The following is a 15,741-nucleotide window of genomic DNA, read 5'->3' as shown; positions in this document are numbered from 1 at the left end:
ACAAGCACATTATTTCATTTCTTCGATGGTGACCCCTTTTTATTGAATTATCAATTATTGTATTTGTCATTTCACTCAAGATATGTCTGTCATACACTTTGTTTGAGCAATTGCTTAACATACTAACAATAATAATGTCTGGAGTTTAACGTTCCAAAACCACAATATGATCATGAGAGACACCTTAGTGGAGGGCTCAGAAAATTTCAACCAACTGTTTTTTTTTTAACACACACAAACATCACACTGTACATGGACCACTACCATTCTGCCTCCATTGAAATTCGATCGCCAAAGCCAGGATCGAAGCCGCGACCTTGAAGTCAGCAGCCAAGCACCTTAAACACTACAGCACTGCGGTTAACATGCTAACATGTATGGTAATAGAACATGGCGACCCTTATGACATCAGCAAAAACGATTTCCACATTTTTATTCTCATCTTCAGACACAATTTAATCAGTTGTCATTCTATTTCTGAAACTCTGTAAATAAATCCCACACTATAATAGTCTGCTCGTAGTGAAAAAAATTAATAGTGGAAATGAAAGCATGAAAACTAAGTATGCACTTAATTTTCATGCCCACAAAGATAAAAAAGATGCAATACATCTAAGAGTTGCAATACATCTAATACATGCCAGAATCTTATGGCAGTAAACAATAGCAACAGATACTTAAACCACTGCAAGAAGTGTTTTCAAAACAAGTTATTGTATTGGCTATACTATTCTCATCTTGAGACACAATTTAATCAGTTGTCAGTTCTTTTCTGGCACACTGTAAATAGATCTCACACAGTAATACTGTCTGTAATAATAGTGGAAATAAGAGCATGACAATTAAGTATGCACTTAAATTTTCATGCTCTCATTCCCACAAGAATAAAAAAGATGCAATACATTTGAGAGTTATCGCCAAAATCTTATGGCAGTAAACAACAGCAATACATACCTCAACCGATGCAAGAACTGTTTGTAAAACAAGTTATTTCCATTGGCTATACAGACAGCTAATACATTGCAGCATTTAATTTTCGAATTGAACCACTTAAACCACTCAGGTGGCATAGTACGTATACTGTGCATACTTCCTTAGTGACTCAGCAGCATGAATCAAAAAAGCTAAGCTGTACTGGTAAATCTACTGACATGGAGCGTGTCCCAGCTATCTTGGGCCAAAATAATTAAATAAGAAAAAGACTTATGGGGTACAGGGATGTAACCAGTGGCATCTTGTTAGTGGTCACCTCTGGCATAATTATAAAATTTTTGGTTGTGAAACCTTAGTTATTTAGAGAAAATAATTGCCTAAGCAATGCTTTTTAACAGCTGTGAAAAATTTTGCATTTTAAATGTTGTGATATTTCGTTTTGGATTGAGTTTGAAGATATCATGCTAAAAAAATTGTGGCTCGTGACATCATTCCTCACAGTTTTGTGCGATTTTGTAGCCAAAAATGCAAAAACAAAATATGCGCGTGTGACAACAGCATGTGCTTTCTTTCAGCAAAACTTTCAAAGAATCTTACAAAAAACGATGTTGCAAGCCAGAAATTCTTTAGTGTCATGTTTTTAAATGCGATGGAGAATGTTTTTCATTTATGTAAGTGATCAATTACATATGCAATTAAATTTTACTCGTTAACCAAGTAGTGGCCACCAAAGAATTTACCAGTATGCGAAAGACAACTATTAACAAATTGCCAGTGGTTGTGAAAGACAGATGGATGGAATGCTTGTCTTGTTCCTCTACGTTTCATTCCACACTGAATCCTAAAGATCATAGTAGGCGTGCAGTGCGAGGCCATCTTCATCTTCTATTTTTGACATCTTCCCACCCGCGACAAAGAAGAAAAAAAAGATAGTATGACAGCGAAAAAAATGGGATGGCACAATACAACACAACAGTGGTCACATCATCTCGTTTCCTGTTTAACATGACAGCATTAAAGAACTTGTTTCGCAAAAATGGTGGTGCCATGAGCGAAAAATGCAGAGAATGAAAGTCATGTCTCCGACTCAGAGTCGAATCCAGGCCTTCAGTGTGAAAGTGGAGCTGTGCCACTGCTTGAAACCGTTTGAAAAAAAAACAAAAAATGCAGGTGTCACATCGCATTAAAACAGGTAAAATTGCATGGCAGAAGCGTGAAATTACAGCAGGCATCACACTATCTTAATTGCACATGTAGGTAGTTTAGGACTTACCCATTACAAAGTGCTCAGGTACAATTATCATCAGCTCCAGCATGATGGTGTGTAAATGAGTAAGTGACCGTAATGCTTTACAAACATGTCGCAGGCAATTTGCTAATCTGTAAAATTTAGCTTGGCCCAAGTTAGGTAAGACACACTAGTATATTCATGTTGTTTTTAAACAAACTAATTAACTAATTTAATTCACTACTAGTTAGCCGGTTAGCCAAAGTAAGTTCAGTGGTGCAGAAGTGCTCATTCAGTCTTGGGGCTACTTATCTGGCTGGAGTATGGGCTCTACAATTGAGTTCTCCTTTACCTGATATCACAGAGGCTCACAGGGTATACAATTTACAAAGTCTTAAATAAGCTAAATTACAAAAAAATGACTACAGCGAAAATACTGCAAACACAGTCAGACATGATAGTGTTCAAATGGCTATTTACATTCTGGTGAATCACTGTATAGGCAATGCATAGACTTGTGAGCGGAAGTATACACACTATCGGAGTGCACACTGAAACTGCTGTCTAGTGGCATTCTGTCTGCTGTCAAGATAACTGCTCTCATGAAAGCGCAGCCATAGCAGCGCTCTCAACAGCAATCAGCTCACCACTTGACGGCACACAAGGCAATTTTTTACTATTGTTCATGAGCTTTTTTTTTCTCATGGCCAGAACACTGCGTCTTTCTTCATTGCATAGGCCACAACTACATTATAATCATCACACACTACCTTGGTCCATAAATTTTTGCACAAGGCTATGCCTGTTCTGAAACCTTGATACATGCACACACAGGGAAAACTGGTTTCAAAACATGATGCAGGGAAAGAAAGAAAAATTTTGTGTCCTGGTACTTTTTGTACTTGCACAGTAATGAAAATGAGTCAATTCTCGACTATATTCACACATACACAGGAACTGCTTCATAAATAACTTGTCGACACATTGGACAGATATTGTGCTGTTGCTGAAACAGTACCCCAATGCATTGGCTACACAGGGCGAAATGACGACAAGGCATAAGAAGAACGGTACGTGGCTGGTTTAGACAGACGACACAGAGCTGTTTCTCCCGTTCTTCTTCAAGCTCTTGTTTAAGGCGAGTCAATCTGTCCCTGTGAACTGTAGTTCTTTGTCTCAACGTCATGGTAAACGGAGGAGATGGTGGTTTTTCCGTCCTTCTATTGCGCTGCAACCGCTGCTGTGGCCTCCGAATTCTCATGGCGTTGACAAGGCGCGAGAGAAGTATCCACACGGTTTGATAAGCCCTTGCACGAACAGCAATCTTCACGATGACCGCAATCAGCAGCAGGATCCCTAATCCCGTGTATACGTCTACCGGCTGACCGAAGAGAAACTGTGACAGTCCACAAGCCACAGAGACGACTGCACTCACCACAAAGTCAACTGCCACTGTAACGCAGGTCTTGATTGACTTCACGGTGACAGAGAGGCCGCAGAGCGCAAAGCGCCCAACCTGAAATGCTGTGTACGGTAGCATCTGCAGCAGCAGCACTGCTGAATCCAGCAGAAGCGCCAGGAAGCAGTGGCACAAGGACAAAACTGCGCATGCTGCTGAGGCCATTCCATTGCACCCGTTTGCGAAGCTCGTCTTCAGAAAGGCCGCCAAATGAAGCAAGGCATCGAAAGTCTTGACAACGCAATCTGCACTGCCATGAACTAAGACATCAGTTAGATTTACGATGGAACAGACAAAAAAGGCGATGTCCTGGCAACAGTAGGTGAGCTCTACGTAAGCGTAACACAAGCACTTGCCGAGACAACGAAGCCAACTTGTAGCACTGACGCAGACGCCGATGATTATGTTTCCAAGCAATTCGTTGACTTGCAGGAGCACGTAAAAAACAGCAATGCAGCCATCGGCCAAATTCCTGAATGTCCATAGTACAGTCTCTATGACGTCCATAGCAGCCTTTTCAGGAATAAGTAATCATATACGGCAGTGGTTAAGCAACGGACGCACGTTTTGAGCGCCAAAATATGGTGGTTAGAAGAAGAGGTATCAGTACAGCGTATCAGCATCGGCACGCCCGAGAGCGCGCGAGAATTCACCCGGATGCGGCGGCGCTGCGATCGTTTTCGAGATGCCCCTCCTTGCGCGTATCAGTCGTTTTTCGTTGCAAATATTTCACGCTACCCTGCGGATTGTAACAAAGTATACCTGTCACAATTCTGGCAGCATGCTGTAAAGCGTGTATTGGCACTGAAAACTACTGTTTTCAATTCGCTTCGTAGTATATCAGCTACGAAGCTTAGAATATAGAGAATCAAGTGACTTGTCGTGAGCTTGATACTAAAACAAAGTCCATGCAGTTTTCAAATTTGATGCCGCAGTGTTCTCTGTGAAGTCTTAATGCACGTAAAGGTATCGGAAACCATTATTTTTATGACTCGCGCAATCAAGGTCTAATTTTATCAGCAAGACATTTATTTTCTAGAAAGCGAAAATCAACATGAAAATAAACTTAACATATGCATTAGGGTGAAGAAACTGCAAGTTATGTGAAACTCAGCTAAAGCAAGTGAATAAGGCTACTACAGAGAACCGTAAATATACTATGATACAATAGGCATACATACACACATGACATTGAGATTTCATGGGCAAACATAGATACAGTCACAAACCAGTTCACAAAAAAAAATGATTTCTGCATATGTGAACACAGCCAGACAGTGATATCACAGTTGTTATTGGGGTATTTATAACAATGTGAACAAGACAATAGTAAAATCCCAAGAAACAACCGAGTGTGAGTAATGCACAATAATATAAAATAAAACCTTGTTCGCTGAGTTAATACTGTGACAGGTAAGTCAGACGTCTCAACTTCAAGAACTTCATTTTTTCTCTTTTTTTATTGGACGCATTTTCTCCAGCAACCAGAAAATGCATTCTGGTCATTGCAAAGAATCTAATTATCTGATTTGTCACTTCCAGTTTGTGGTGTTCAGAGCCGACCATTTCTAACCTCTTCACAGACAGGTAAGAGATAAGGTCTGTTATGCTGTCATTTTTTAACTTGTTAAAACTGAAGCAATATGTGAATGCATCTTCCATAGCTTTGACCAGGTCTATTAAGTACACGGACGGGTACAGAAGGCATGCTTCTGCGGGAAGCAAGCAGGTATTCTCAGAGTGAAGCAACAACCTGCTACATCTTTGCACTTTGTCTTTTTCACCATCTTCCGGGTCACATAGCCACTGACGTAATAAGTGATCCGGGAGTCACTTTTGCGTCTAATTAGATCAGTGTGGTCAGCGAGGGCTTCACAAGCAACAATCATTTCATAAACCTCATTGAGGTGCCCCACATCTAGAAGCTTATCCAGCTTATTCTGCAATTTTATTGAATTAGTGTGGATGCGCAGACATATAAGGCTGCTCAGGAATCCAGAAGGTATGTTTCCACTAGAGGGTGACTGTGCCAATCTGTAAAAAGTGGGGCGATTGACAGAGATAAAAAATTGTGTCGGCGAAGGGTGATCATTCGAGCCAGACATTTGCTTCAGAATCCCCCAAAAAAAAGGATTTTAAGGGCGTCTAGGCAGTGGCGAGACGTCATCAAGTATTTAGAGCCTAAGGTTTTCGTGACATAGTGCCGAATAGAAAGGATGCTGGTTAGAGTGACGCAGAGTCCTTCGGCAATTGATTCACTCAGGAACCCACCCTCCTTAGGTACAACTATATCCCAAGTTGCTAAGAACCCGTTGATAACATGCATGTAGCTTCGGACGATTAATCTTTCGTCAGCATTAGCTTCGCCCACAACGTCCTTATTTTCCAGTGGTTTCTCAACGCGAGGAATCGCACGCTCCCAGGCATTGCGCCGTTGATCGTCGGCGGGAGCAGTGAAGAGAGACGCTTTCTTCCCTTTTTTGCGGGCCGAAACATAACCCGCATTGCATCCAGGTGCAAAGCAGTGTCTTTGCTGTTTACCCATCACTGTGGCATGTTCACATGGGCACGTATTGATCCCGAACAAGTCCAAATAGGCAAAGCGCAGACGTTGCGACTTGCGAGCACACGAGTAAGTGCCGCCACAGAACTCCTGCCAGCAAACTAGAGGAAACCACAGAACGCCTACCAGGAAACGCTCACAGTCGACGACGGCGCACCACTAGGGATGTTTGCCTAGGGATGTTCGCGCGATTTGGGTGCGTAGGCAGCGTGCGGTCGCCAGAAAAGCACCTAGGGCGCGGCCACGGCCAATCGTATTAATTCGCACCATGACTCGCTGTGGCGCTGCTGCAGCGCCACGCAAGATAAAATTTGAGAAGCGATTGAGAGAAATGGGGGAGGAGCGTTTAGCTAGGAAGGTTTTCAGCTACTTGTACATGAAGAATGCCGATACAAAATGGAGGAAGCGAACCGAAAAATTGACTGGTAAATACTTGGAAAGCAGCAGGGGGCCAAACCAAAAAGAATTATCGGTTAAAAAGAAGGTGAAGGAAGCTGAGACCGATATGTGGAGAATTGGCATGATTAAAAAGTCTGCACTAGAGATCTGTAGAACTTTTAAACAGGAAATTGCCAAGGAAAGGATCTATGATAATACTCGGGGTAGTTCTCTGCTGTTTGAGGCCAGGACGGGAGTATTGCGAACCAAGACATATCGGGCCAAATACGAAGGTGTAGACACGGTATGCAGTGCATGTGGAAAGGAGGAGGAAACTGCCGAACACTTGATAATGTTCTGTAAAGGGCTTCACCCTATAGTTCAGGATGATGGCGCAGAGTTTTTTAAAGCACGGGGGTTTATGGACAGGAAAGGCAAAATAGACTTTAAACGGGTAGAATTACCTAGAAGGAGGTTATCTGATTGGTGGCTAAAGTCAAGGCACGAATGAAAATTAAACCTTTCACTGCAAAGTACGAATCCTCAACCTCACTTTTTAGAAGTAAAAAAAAAAGAAATCTAGTTTTTGGGTTCATTAAGTACTACGGCTTAGTGGCGCTAGCCACCGCCCAATCTAAAGGGTACAGCCATATCCATCTATCCACCCATCCATCCCTTCATCGTTAGGATTAGAGGCCAAATTAGAGGGAAGTGGACTGGGTTTCAACCTTTCTTTCGTCAAACAAGGAAAACTCATTGAACAGGCACTACCAGCATTGATGTACGCAGATGATATAGTGCTAATGGCCGACAACAAGGAAGATTTTCAGAGATTCGTGGACATCTGCGGTAGTGAGGGAGATAGGTTAGATTTCAAATTCAGTAAGGAAAAATCAGCAGTCATGATTTTTAATGACAATGAAGGTAGTGAGCTTAGAATATAGGAGGTCATGCTAGAGATAACAGATAAATACAAATATCTGGGCATATGGATAAGCGATGGGGCCGAGTACCTAAGGGAACACGAAATATACGTGACGACTAAAGGTAACAGGAATCTAGCGGTAATGAAAAACAGGGCACTGTGGAATTACAATAGGTATGATGTTTTCAGAGGAATATGGAAAGGGGTCCTTGTTCCTGGTTTGACGTCCGGCAATGCGGTCTTGTGCATGAGATCAGAAGTTCAAGCAAGATTAGAAATTAAGTAACGCGGAATAGGTAGGCTTGCCTTAGGAGCTCACGGGAATACACCAAATCAGGGAGTACAAGGTGATATGGGATGGACATCATTTGAGGGCAGGGAAGCTAGCAGCAAGATAAAATTTGAGAAGCGATTGAGAGAAATGGGGGAAGAGCGTTGGGCTAGGAAGGTATTCAGCTACTTGTACATGAAGAATGTCGATACAAAATGGAGGAAGCGAACCAGAAAATTGACGGGTAAATACTTGGAAAACAGCAGGGGGCCAAACCAAAAAGAATTATCGGTTAAGAAGAAGGTGAAGGAAGCTGAGACCGATATGTGGAGAATTGGCATGATTAAGAAGTCTGCACTAGAGATCTGTAGAACTTTTAAGCAGGAAATTGCCATACAAAGGATCTATGATAATACTCGAGGTAGTTCTCTACTGTTTGAGGCCAGGACGGGAGTATTACGAACCAAGACATATCGGGCCAAATACGAAGGGGTAGACACGGTATGCAGTGCGTGGGGAGAGGAAGAAGAAAATACCGAACTCTTGATAATGTTCTGTAAAGGGCTTCGCCCTGTAGTTCAGGATGATGGTGCAGAGTTTTTAAAAGCAGTTGGGTTTAGGGACAGGGAAGGCAAAATAGACCTTAAGCGGGTAGAATTAACTAGAAGGAGGTTATCTGACTGGTGGCTAAAGTCAAGGCACGAATGAAAATTAAACCCTAGCTTCACTGCAAAGTACGAATCCTCAACCTCACTTTTTAGAAGTAAAAAAAAAAGAAATCTAGTTTTTGGGTTCATTAAGTATTACGGCTTAGTGGCGCTAGCCGCCGCTCAATCTAAAGGGTACCGCCTTATCCATCCATCTATTCATCCGATTTCAACGGTTCTGACGCGGCAGCGCGTCGACCAGTCGGCACACACCCCTACGTGAAACCGGTGCAAACTGGTAAGAGTTGTACTCTATGGGTGTTTTGTGCACGAGAGGAGGTCTGTCACGGAGGAAGAAAAAAGGTTCCTTCCTCCGTCAGGTCTGTGGTCGGTGCGTGCCAAGGAGGATACATAAAACTGGATTCGCTCGCAGGATTTCAAGCTGGACGGTTGTGCTAGAGTGCCTAGAATATTTGTGCCCTCGCGATCTCCGACATCAGTGTAGCTCCCGCCGACTGGTTCGCCCTCCGCGGTCTCCTGATGCCGTGCAGCTCTCGCATTATGGCGCCCCGCCCTTGGACTGCTTCGACCGGATCCCCACTTTCCTATCTCCTTCTTTTTAGGGGCGAAGCTCCTTAGGCCGTGGGCTGTGCGTCCCCTGTAGCCTGTATGTAGCCACCTCTCGTTTAGTTCTTGTAGTGTTTACTAGATGGTGGTACTTGTAGCTGATGATGAAAAGATGCAAGATGTTATAAACTAGAAAGCGGTACTTGTAGTTGATGAAAGACGCGAGATCTTATAAAATAGGAATGATGTCACATATGGCGCGTGTCATTGGTTGAAGGCAATCGTTCGATTTAGTGCGGCGACGTACGCTAGGGGGAGCGTTGTAATAAAATCCGTTCGCGCGCGCTTGGAGTCGCCGGATAGATAAGGCTGCACAGCGGAGAGAGCGCAAGGCGGCAGCAGCGCGCGCTCGCAGACAGAATCCCGATGTGCGAGCGCGCGAGGCAAGGGACATCGCAAGCCATCCATCGTCTAAGAACAAATAAAAGTTGATTTGTGTATATACACACACAGCGTTTCTCACGTCTTTACATGATGATCGACTGGGCGAATTACACGGAAGATTCACAGTTTACCGATGAATCCCTCCGGAGCTTCGCCCATTCATCATCATTCATTCACCCCGTGAATATGCCGTAATTTTTCTTTTTCCGCTGCTTGCCTGTCTACTTCTTCATCTATTTTCCTTCTATTCTTTTTATCCCTCCTTCCCCCCACCCCTATAAGGCACTGCGCCGTGTCGCCTGAAGGCAGACAGAAATTAGGTGCCTTTTTCCTCTTCCTTCTAACCACTACCACCACCACCACCATAAAGGTCCGTTCGATTCGCCTGCACCACGTGAACCAGTTCACGAGGTGTACACCTTACCATTCGTTTCAGCAGTGCAGCATTGACGACCGCTGAACCCTGCCATTCGTTTCGAAAGGTGCAGAAGAGGTGCAGCACCGGTTCACAATTTTCCTGCGCCTCCTTCGCTGACGGTGCCAGCTTGGTGCAGGCGCGCGTGCAGCTGAGCAGACGACGCAGCACTTAGACGTAGGTGGCTTAGGCGCCGTACCCGCCTCTACAAATGCGGTGTGTTTTACCAACATGTTTGCGCCTCATAAAATGTCCGCATGTGCGTTTCGCCATAGGTCGGTGTTTGCTGAATGGTGTAAATTAACCGAAAAGAAATAAGGCCAACACCTTGTCGGCACATCGTCATTTGTTTCGGGTGACGTGCTGTGCCTGCACCGCTGAACTCACGCTGCACGATTTCTGAACTTCGCGTGCACAGCCGTGAACCGGTTCCGACCGGTTCAGGTAATTCGAACGGACCTTAAAACTTGCTGGAGTGGAAGGGGCGCTGTGTGAGTGAAGCCAGCCGCCGCCATCTTGCCAGTGGCAAAAAGCGTGCTCAGCCAGCGCCTCCTAGAATTTGCAAGGCCCGTTAACTCCCTTCGTTTCCTTGTCTGACGTCAGCACACCTAGCCCGACGAACTGGTGGGCATTGTGAGGACCGGTTGGGGAATGCAGGCTCAGTGACTCCCTTCGTTAGGGCGAGCCTGTTAGAACTTGTTTGACCCTTGCAAAGCGATGTGCTACGCTGCACAAAAATTTTGAAATAGTGCTGGTGGACGTTCTTCGGAGATATGTGCAAGTTTTGGTCCTGGCTGTGTTATTTGGAGTCCAAGCAGTGAAGTTTGTTCGCGTGAAATTACCAGGAAGTTCACAGGATGGGCCGTTGCTGCGTGCCGAGCTGTCGTAGAAATTATGACAATGGACCGAAGGTCCGCTTGTTCTCCTTTCCTAAAGACGACCGCAGGATAGAATGGAAACGCGCTATTCGTCGCGAGGACGTCGACATCGACACTGCGTGATCCGAAGGTAAGAATTTAAAATTTTTACCGATAAACCTTCACATAAAGCGAATTCTGTGTCGCAGATCTGTCTAGTGCAGTGCATTACGGAGCAGCGTCACTCTAGATCCCAATCCTTGCTAACTATAACGTTCTAGAATGTAATCAGGCAGAAAAACATATATAAAATGTTGCTAAAATATTTTAAAACATTCTTTTTGCTTTTGCATATCGCAGGTCTGCGAACTTCATTTCAAAGCAGAGTATTTGAGGACTACCACCACTTACACGAATAGCAACGGAAAGACTATAGAAGTTCCGATGAGCCTTACTCGACTAACCGAAGATGCAGTGCCGACGATGTTTCCGAACAGCCCCGCATACCTATCCGACTGTGCTAGATAAATCGTGCTAGAAGAGCTGACCTCGAAAGAGAACACCGCCCGGTTTCATGCAGCACGACACCAAAGGCAGCTTCTTCTGAGTGTGGTGAAGCACCTTTTAATTGACAATGAAGATTTGGACATTTGTTGCAAAGGACACCATCCACAAGCAGTGCTTCACAACATCTTGTGGGCAGCCACCAACACCTTCCTAAAAAACTACGTCCAAATGAAAACCGACAAGTTAACGGCGGCAAAGAAGGGCGCAACACTGATGACGAAACTGAAAACGCTCAGTTAAGCTACCTTCAACGTCTTGAGTATTCACATTAGAATAAATACATCATGTAGACTCCATGAAATATATTGGATCGTAGTTTATTTCTTTTTATTCAATAAAATCAAAATGCGCCATACCATATTCTGGCACACTTCTAACGCTACGGCTTTCGGGCACAATAATCAAAGCTTCTTTTAGCATGTCTTAGTTTGACATAACTTGCCCTCAAATTTATATCTGCACGCTTGGCAGAAAAGTACATATATATGATTAGCACTCTGCGACTTGTGGAAGGCAACCCCACACATCTAGTGCATGGAAGTGAGTACAGCCTGGATGGCTAGGAGACGAACTTTTTCGCGAGGCGTGGCCCATTCGGGCAAGGTGCGTGACGTCACGGAGGGAGTGCGCAGGCCTTAACCTGTTCTAGGTGGCTTTGGCTCGGTGCCATCGTGAGCTGCTGATTTCGTCCGTTCTTGTTTCACCTTGTCGGCATTTAAAGACAAATGGTTTACAATGGTTGCCTCTTGCGTCGTTTACGGATGTGCCAACAGGTTGAAAAAAGGTTGTGGCCTCACATTCCACCTGTACGTACACGAAAACGTTTTCGACATAGCCATTCCGTGCTCATTACTAAAGGGAGCTATAGCTGACGCGATCTAAGCGTGCAAAACATAACAGTCCGGATTTGTTTTACAGGTTTCCTAAAGATCCCGTAACGCAGAGCCTCTGGGAGTGGGCCGTTCGCCGTGAGAAGTAGAATACGAAAGACTGAGATCACTTCGCTCTATGCACTTCGCGCCAGAGTGCTTTGACCACCTCTTTGACATTGAAGGGAAGCATGTGAAATGGGGTTATGAAGTGGCATTGAAGGCATTTCAACGTGAAGAAGGGTTGTGGCTCGGAAACAAACTTACGAAAGTCTACGTCCAATAGGAAAAGCAAGAAAATGAAGGTATGATATTGCCGCCGCCCGATACAAAGAACGAAGACAATGTGCGCGCCAACAGCCTCGTGAAAAGGGGGACTGAAGAAGACGACGTGCTTTTGTTTTGCTCGCCTGCTCTTGGCTCCTACATAAAAACACACGCCGTCGGTTTTCGGACTCAACGTCTCGGTGCACTCCTTACGTTGAACCGCGACAATATGCTGTACAACTGATCGAGTGCCTCAGTTGCCGACGCTTTGGACTTCTGCGAACAAAAGCTAAAGCTGCCGCAATTCAAGGGTGCCAGCACAAGATCTACGTTTATTAGAACTTTTGATCGCTTGTTTGACATCTTAAACTCCAGGAACCCGCTGGCAAGGTCGTACAAAGCGCCCTTTCGGCAGGGGAACGAAGCATTCTGGAAGTCGTTTTTTGCGGAGACTCGAGCGTACATAAACGGGCTGAGAGATCCGGCAGTGACAGAAGGACTGAAAAAAAAAAAAAACGGATTCATTGGTTTTTGGATACGCATGGCAAGCACAGAAACAATGTTTGACAAACTTGTCAGCCAGGGTCAGCTGAAATACTTACTGACACACAAACTCAGTCAAGACTATGCCGAAAACTTCTTTGAATCAATACGTGGATGAGGCGGGCATAACAACAACCCAACAGCTTCACAGTTTATGGCTGCATACAAGCGTCTATTGGTTCAGACGGAAGTCACGTCTTCAAGTTCTGGACACTGCTCCCAAGATGTTCTCTCCGTATTTAATGCAACGACTCCTGCAGCCATGGTAGATCCAAGAAGCAATCTCACTGACATGCGCAAGGCCCCAGTCCTGCAGCCCAATGACCACGACAATACGCATCGCATTGACTAGCCCGAAAGCTTTTCTGCTTTTGTCGGTTCCGTGGTGCCATACATAGAAGGCTTCATTGTTCGAAAGGTCGAACTGCAACTACCTGTGAAGAGTGCATAGCAGCCATGCACTCAGATGAGCTGACACCTTTAATTAAATGTAAGAGGCGAGGTGGTCTTGTTTCATCGTCGTGAGATGTCATTAGCCTCTGTAAAGAAGTCGAGGACTGAGGTGGCTACAGGCTGAATGTGATTCCATCACAACGGTGAAGTCAAGAGCAAAATACCTCATCCTGAAAGTTCTATGAGCTTCCTCCGAGAAAAACTGGTTCCATAAACTAGAGCAGCACGTCCTAGACTTTGATACGCTTGATAATCAGGTTTACAGTTTGTGCAGGCAAATCACCGAACAATACGTAAAAGTGAGGATACAACACATGACGAAGGAAAAAAAAAGAATCGGTCAAAAGTAAGGTGGGACCACTTTTGACAAGGGCTATAATTTTCAACCACCTGTTGGGCACCTATGTTTTCGATGATGTGTTCGCTTTAGGCATCGCTATTTGATGCATATGCACTTTAATTGAGTTCTCTACATGCCACTTGACTGCGTACAAGTCGCAATAAACATTTACAACCAGAATTACTTATTTTCGTTGCTTTATAAACACACGAGTCACTTCACCCGCAGCGCGATGAAGCAGAAATTTGCACTGGCAACATGGCCGCCGCACGCTCGGCGCGGCTTCACTCTCTCCCGTAGCGGCGCATAGGCGGCTTCCACTCCAGCAAGTTTCAGCATGTATCTTCCTTGGTGCGTGCAGTGGCGCGTAGGCCGGTCATTTCTCTGAAACGTGTTTATGCAAGCGGCTGGGGATGATCCGTATCGATTTCAGTCGCCGGTGATGCATTATGTGCAGTTATGCACAAATTGAGCTGACTGCTGCACCTGCACAGCTGACTGCTGTATGTGATCGCGATGAGCTTAATCTCAGCTGGCTTGAAGTGCAGAGACTTGCACGCGTACCTGAAAACCCTTTCGCCGGCTACTCTAAACAACCTCTACACTCATCCAGCAACTTGTTTGGCGGTCTTTCGGTGAAGTGTAGATAGCAATATACATGTTAACTAATTTGCTCTAATTACATTTTATCGTTTCAGAGAGCTGCCAAGCATATCACGTCATTATATTATGCGATTGCTGTTCGTTGAACAGCCTGTTCCCCAGCTGTGGTGTCATCTTGGAATGAACAAAAATACGTCAAGTGAGTATCACATGCATCAAGTCCTTTGTAATGAGTCGGCGCTTGTTACTAAGGTTTAGTGGCTATTATTACTTCGAATTGGCGATGACGCACAGCTAGAGTAAATCACTAGAAAGACCGCCTCAGTTTTCCCGCCCTGCATGAATGAAAGCGTTGGCGGTGCGAAGTGCTCGGCAATATAGTTCATGTATTATTGTAAGTAATTTAGCGCAACTTAAGAATCTCTAGAAACATTCACGGTAGCTTTCCCTCAAGAAACACACACCACTCACAGCACTCACAACCAACTGCTTATTGTACGGGACTGACCATTTTATATGCCTGCAGGATGATGCGCAGAAGCAACGGAAAACAAATGTGTGCATGAGCAAAGAATCAGCAGTCGATGGAAGAACCTGCCACCAGCCAATAAAGTGAGAAAATAGGGAAAAGGAAAATAACAGATAAACCAGCTAGGGGCACTGGCATCTTGCCTTGAGAAAAAATATTTCCTTTCGATACAACGCCAGGGATGCTTCGCTAACACAATGATCCTTATTTTTTAAAATAAAATATGCTTGCAATGAAAGACGTGCAGATGATTTCAAGCTTCTTCCGAGAGCCTGCGTGTCTCTAAACTGTGGTTCACATAGACATGCCGCAGCATGTGCCACAACGTACACGTACTTATCCTCTTTTTTTTTTTTGTAACCCACATGCTCTCTTGACCAGTCGTTTAGGCGTCTTTTAGTTTGTCTGATGTACACGTTCCCGCATGATAAAGTAATTTAGTATACAACTCCACGAAGCACTTAAGAAAGGCCTTCTTATGTTTTTTCGGTGACCGTGTCTCTTTCTTGCGATTAAAAATGCTCAGGCACAAACTGGCGAGCTTTTTCAGTGCCAGAAGACCAGCGGCACACCACGTCTTGCAGCGACCATCTTAAGATTGTAAGAGAACTTATGCAGGTACGGCATCACTTGAGGCCTGGAGCCCGATGGAAGCCAAGTAGCTATATCCCTTTGTGTTCTACGTTTTAGCTTTTGCATAAGTGACTTGGAGACTGTGTTTATGGTTTTAATTTGACAAGTGCGTGTGTAAATTTCACCAATGACAATAGTGGTGAAGTTGAGCATTCTCGCTGTGCAGGTCTTAGTGTTTTTATAGAATATGGATGCAGACTAAGATCCACACCTGAGGTACCCATTGAGACCTGTGTACAGTTCTTATACC

The 15,741-nt window shown here is 44.5% G+C and overlaps 1 protein-coding gene across 1 annotated transcript; it reads right to left on the bottom strand.

Moving 5' to 3' along the window:
- Positions 1–416: 416 nt before the first annotated feature.
- LOC142775877 (uncharacterized) lies at positions 417–4,256 on the bottom strand. The gene has a single exon (XM_075878247.1). It carries the CDS (start codon positions 4,125–4,127, stop codon positions 3,102–3,104), a length of 1,026 nt encoding a protein of 341 aa, XP_075734362.1. The 5' UTR covers positions 4,128–4,256; the 3' UTR covers positions 417–3,101.
- Positions 4,257–15,741: the final 11,485 nt, after the last annotated feature.

Source organism: Rhipicephalus microplus, chromosome X, assembly GCF_043290135.1.
Source record: "Rhipicephalus microplus isolate Deutch F79 chromosome X, USDA_Rmic, whole genome shotgun sequence".
Taxonomy (NCBI): Eukaryota; Metazoa; Arthropoda; class Arachnida; order Ixodida; family Ixodidae; genus Rhipicephalus; species Rhipicephalus microplus.
The sequence above is the reverse complement of the archived record's forward strand: the minus strand, read 5'-3'. Positions and strand labels throughout refer to the sequence as shown.

Coding starts and splice junctions, on each gene's coding strand:
- LOC142775877 (XM_075878247.1), bottom strand. CDS start 4,127: ATGGACGTCATAGAGACTGTACTATGGACATTCAGGAATTTGGCCGAT.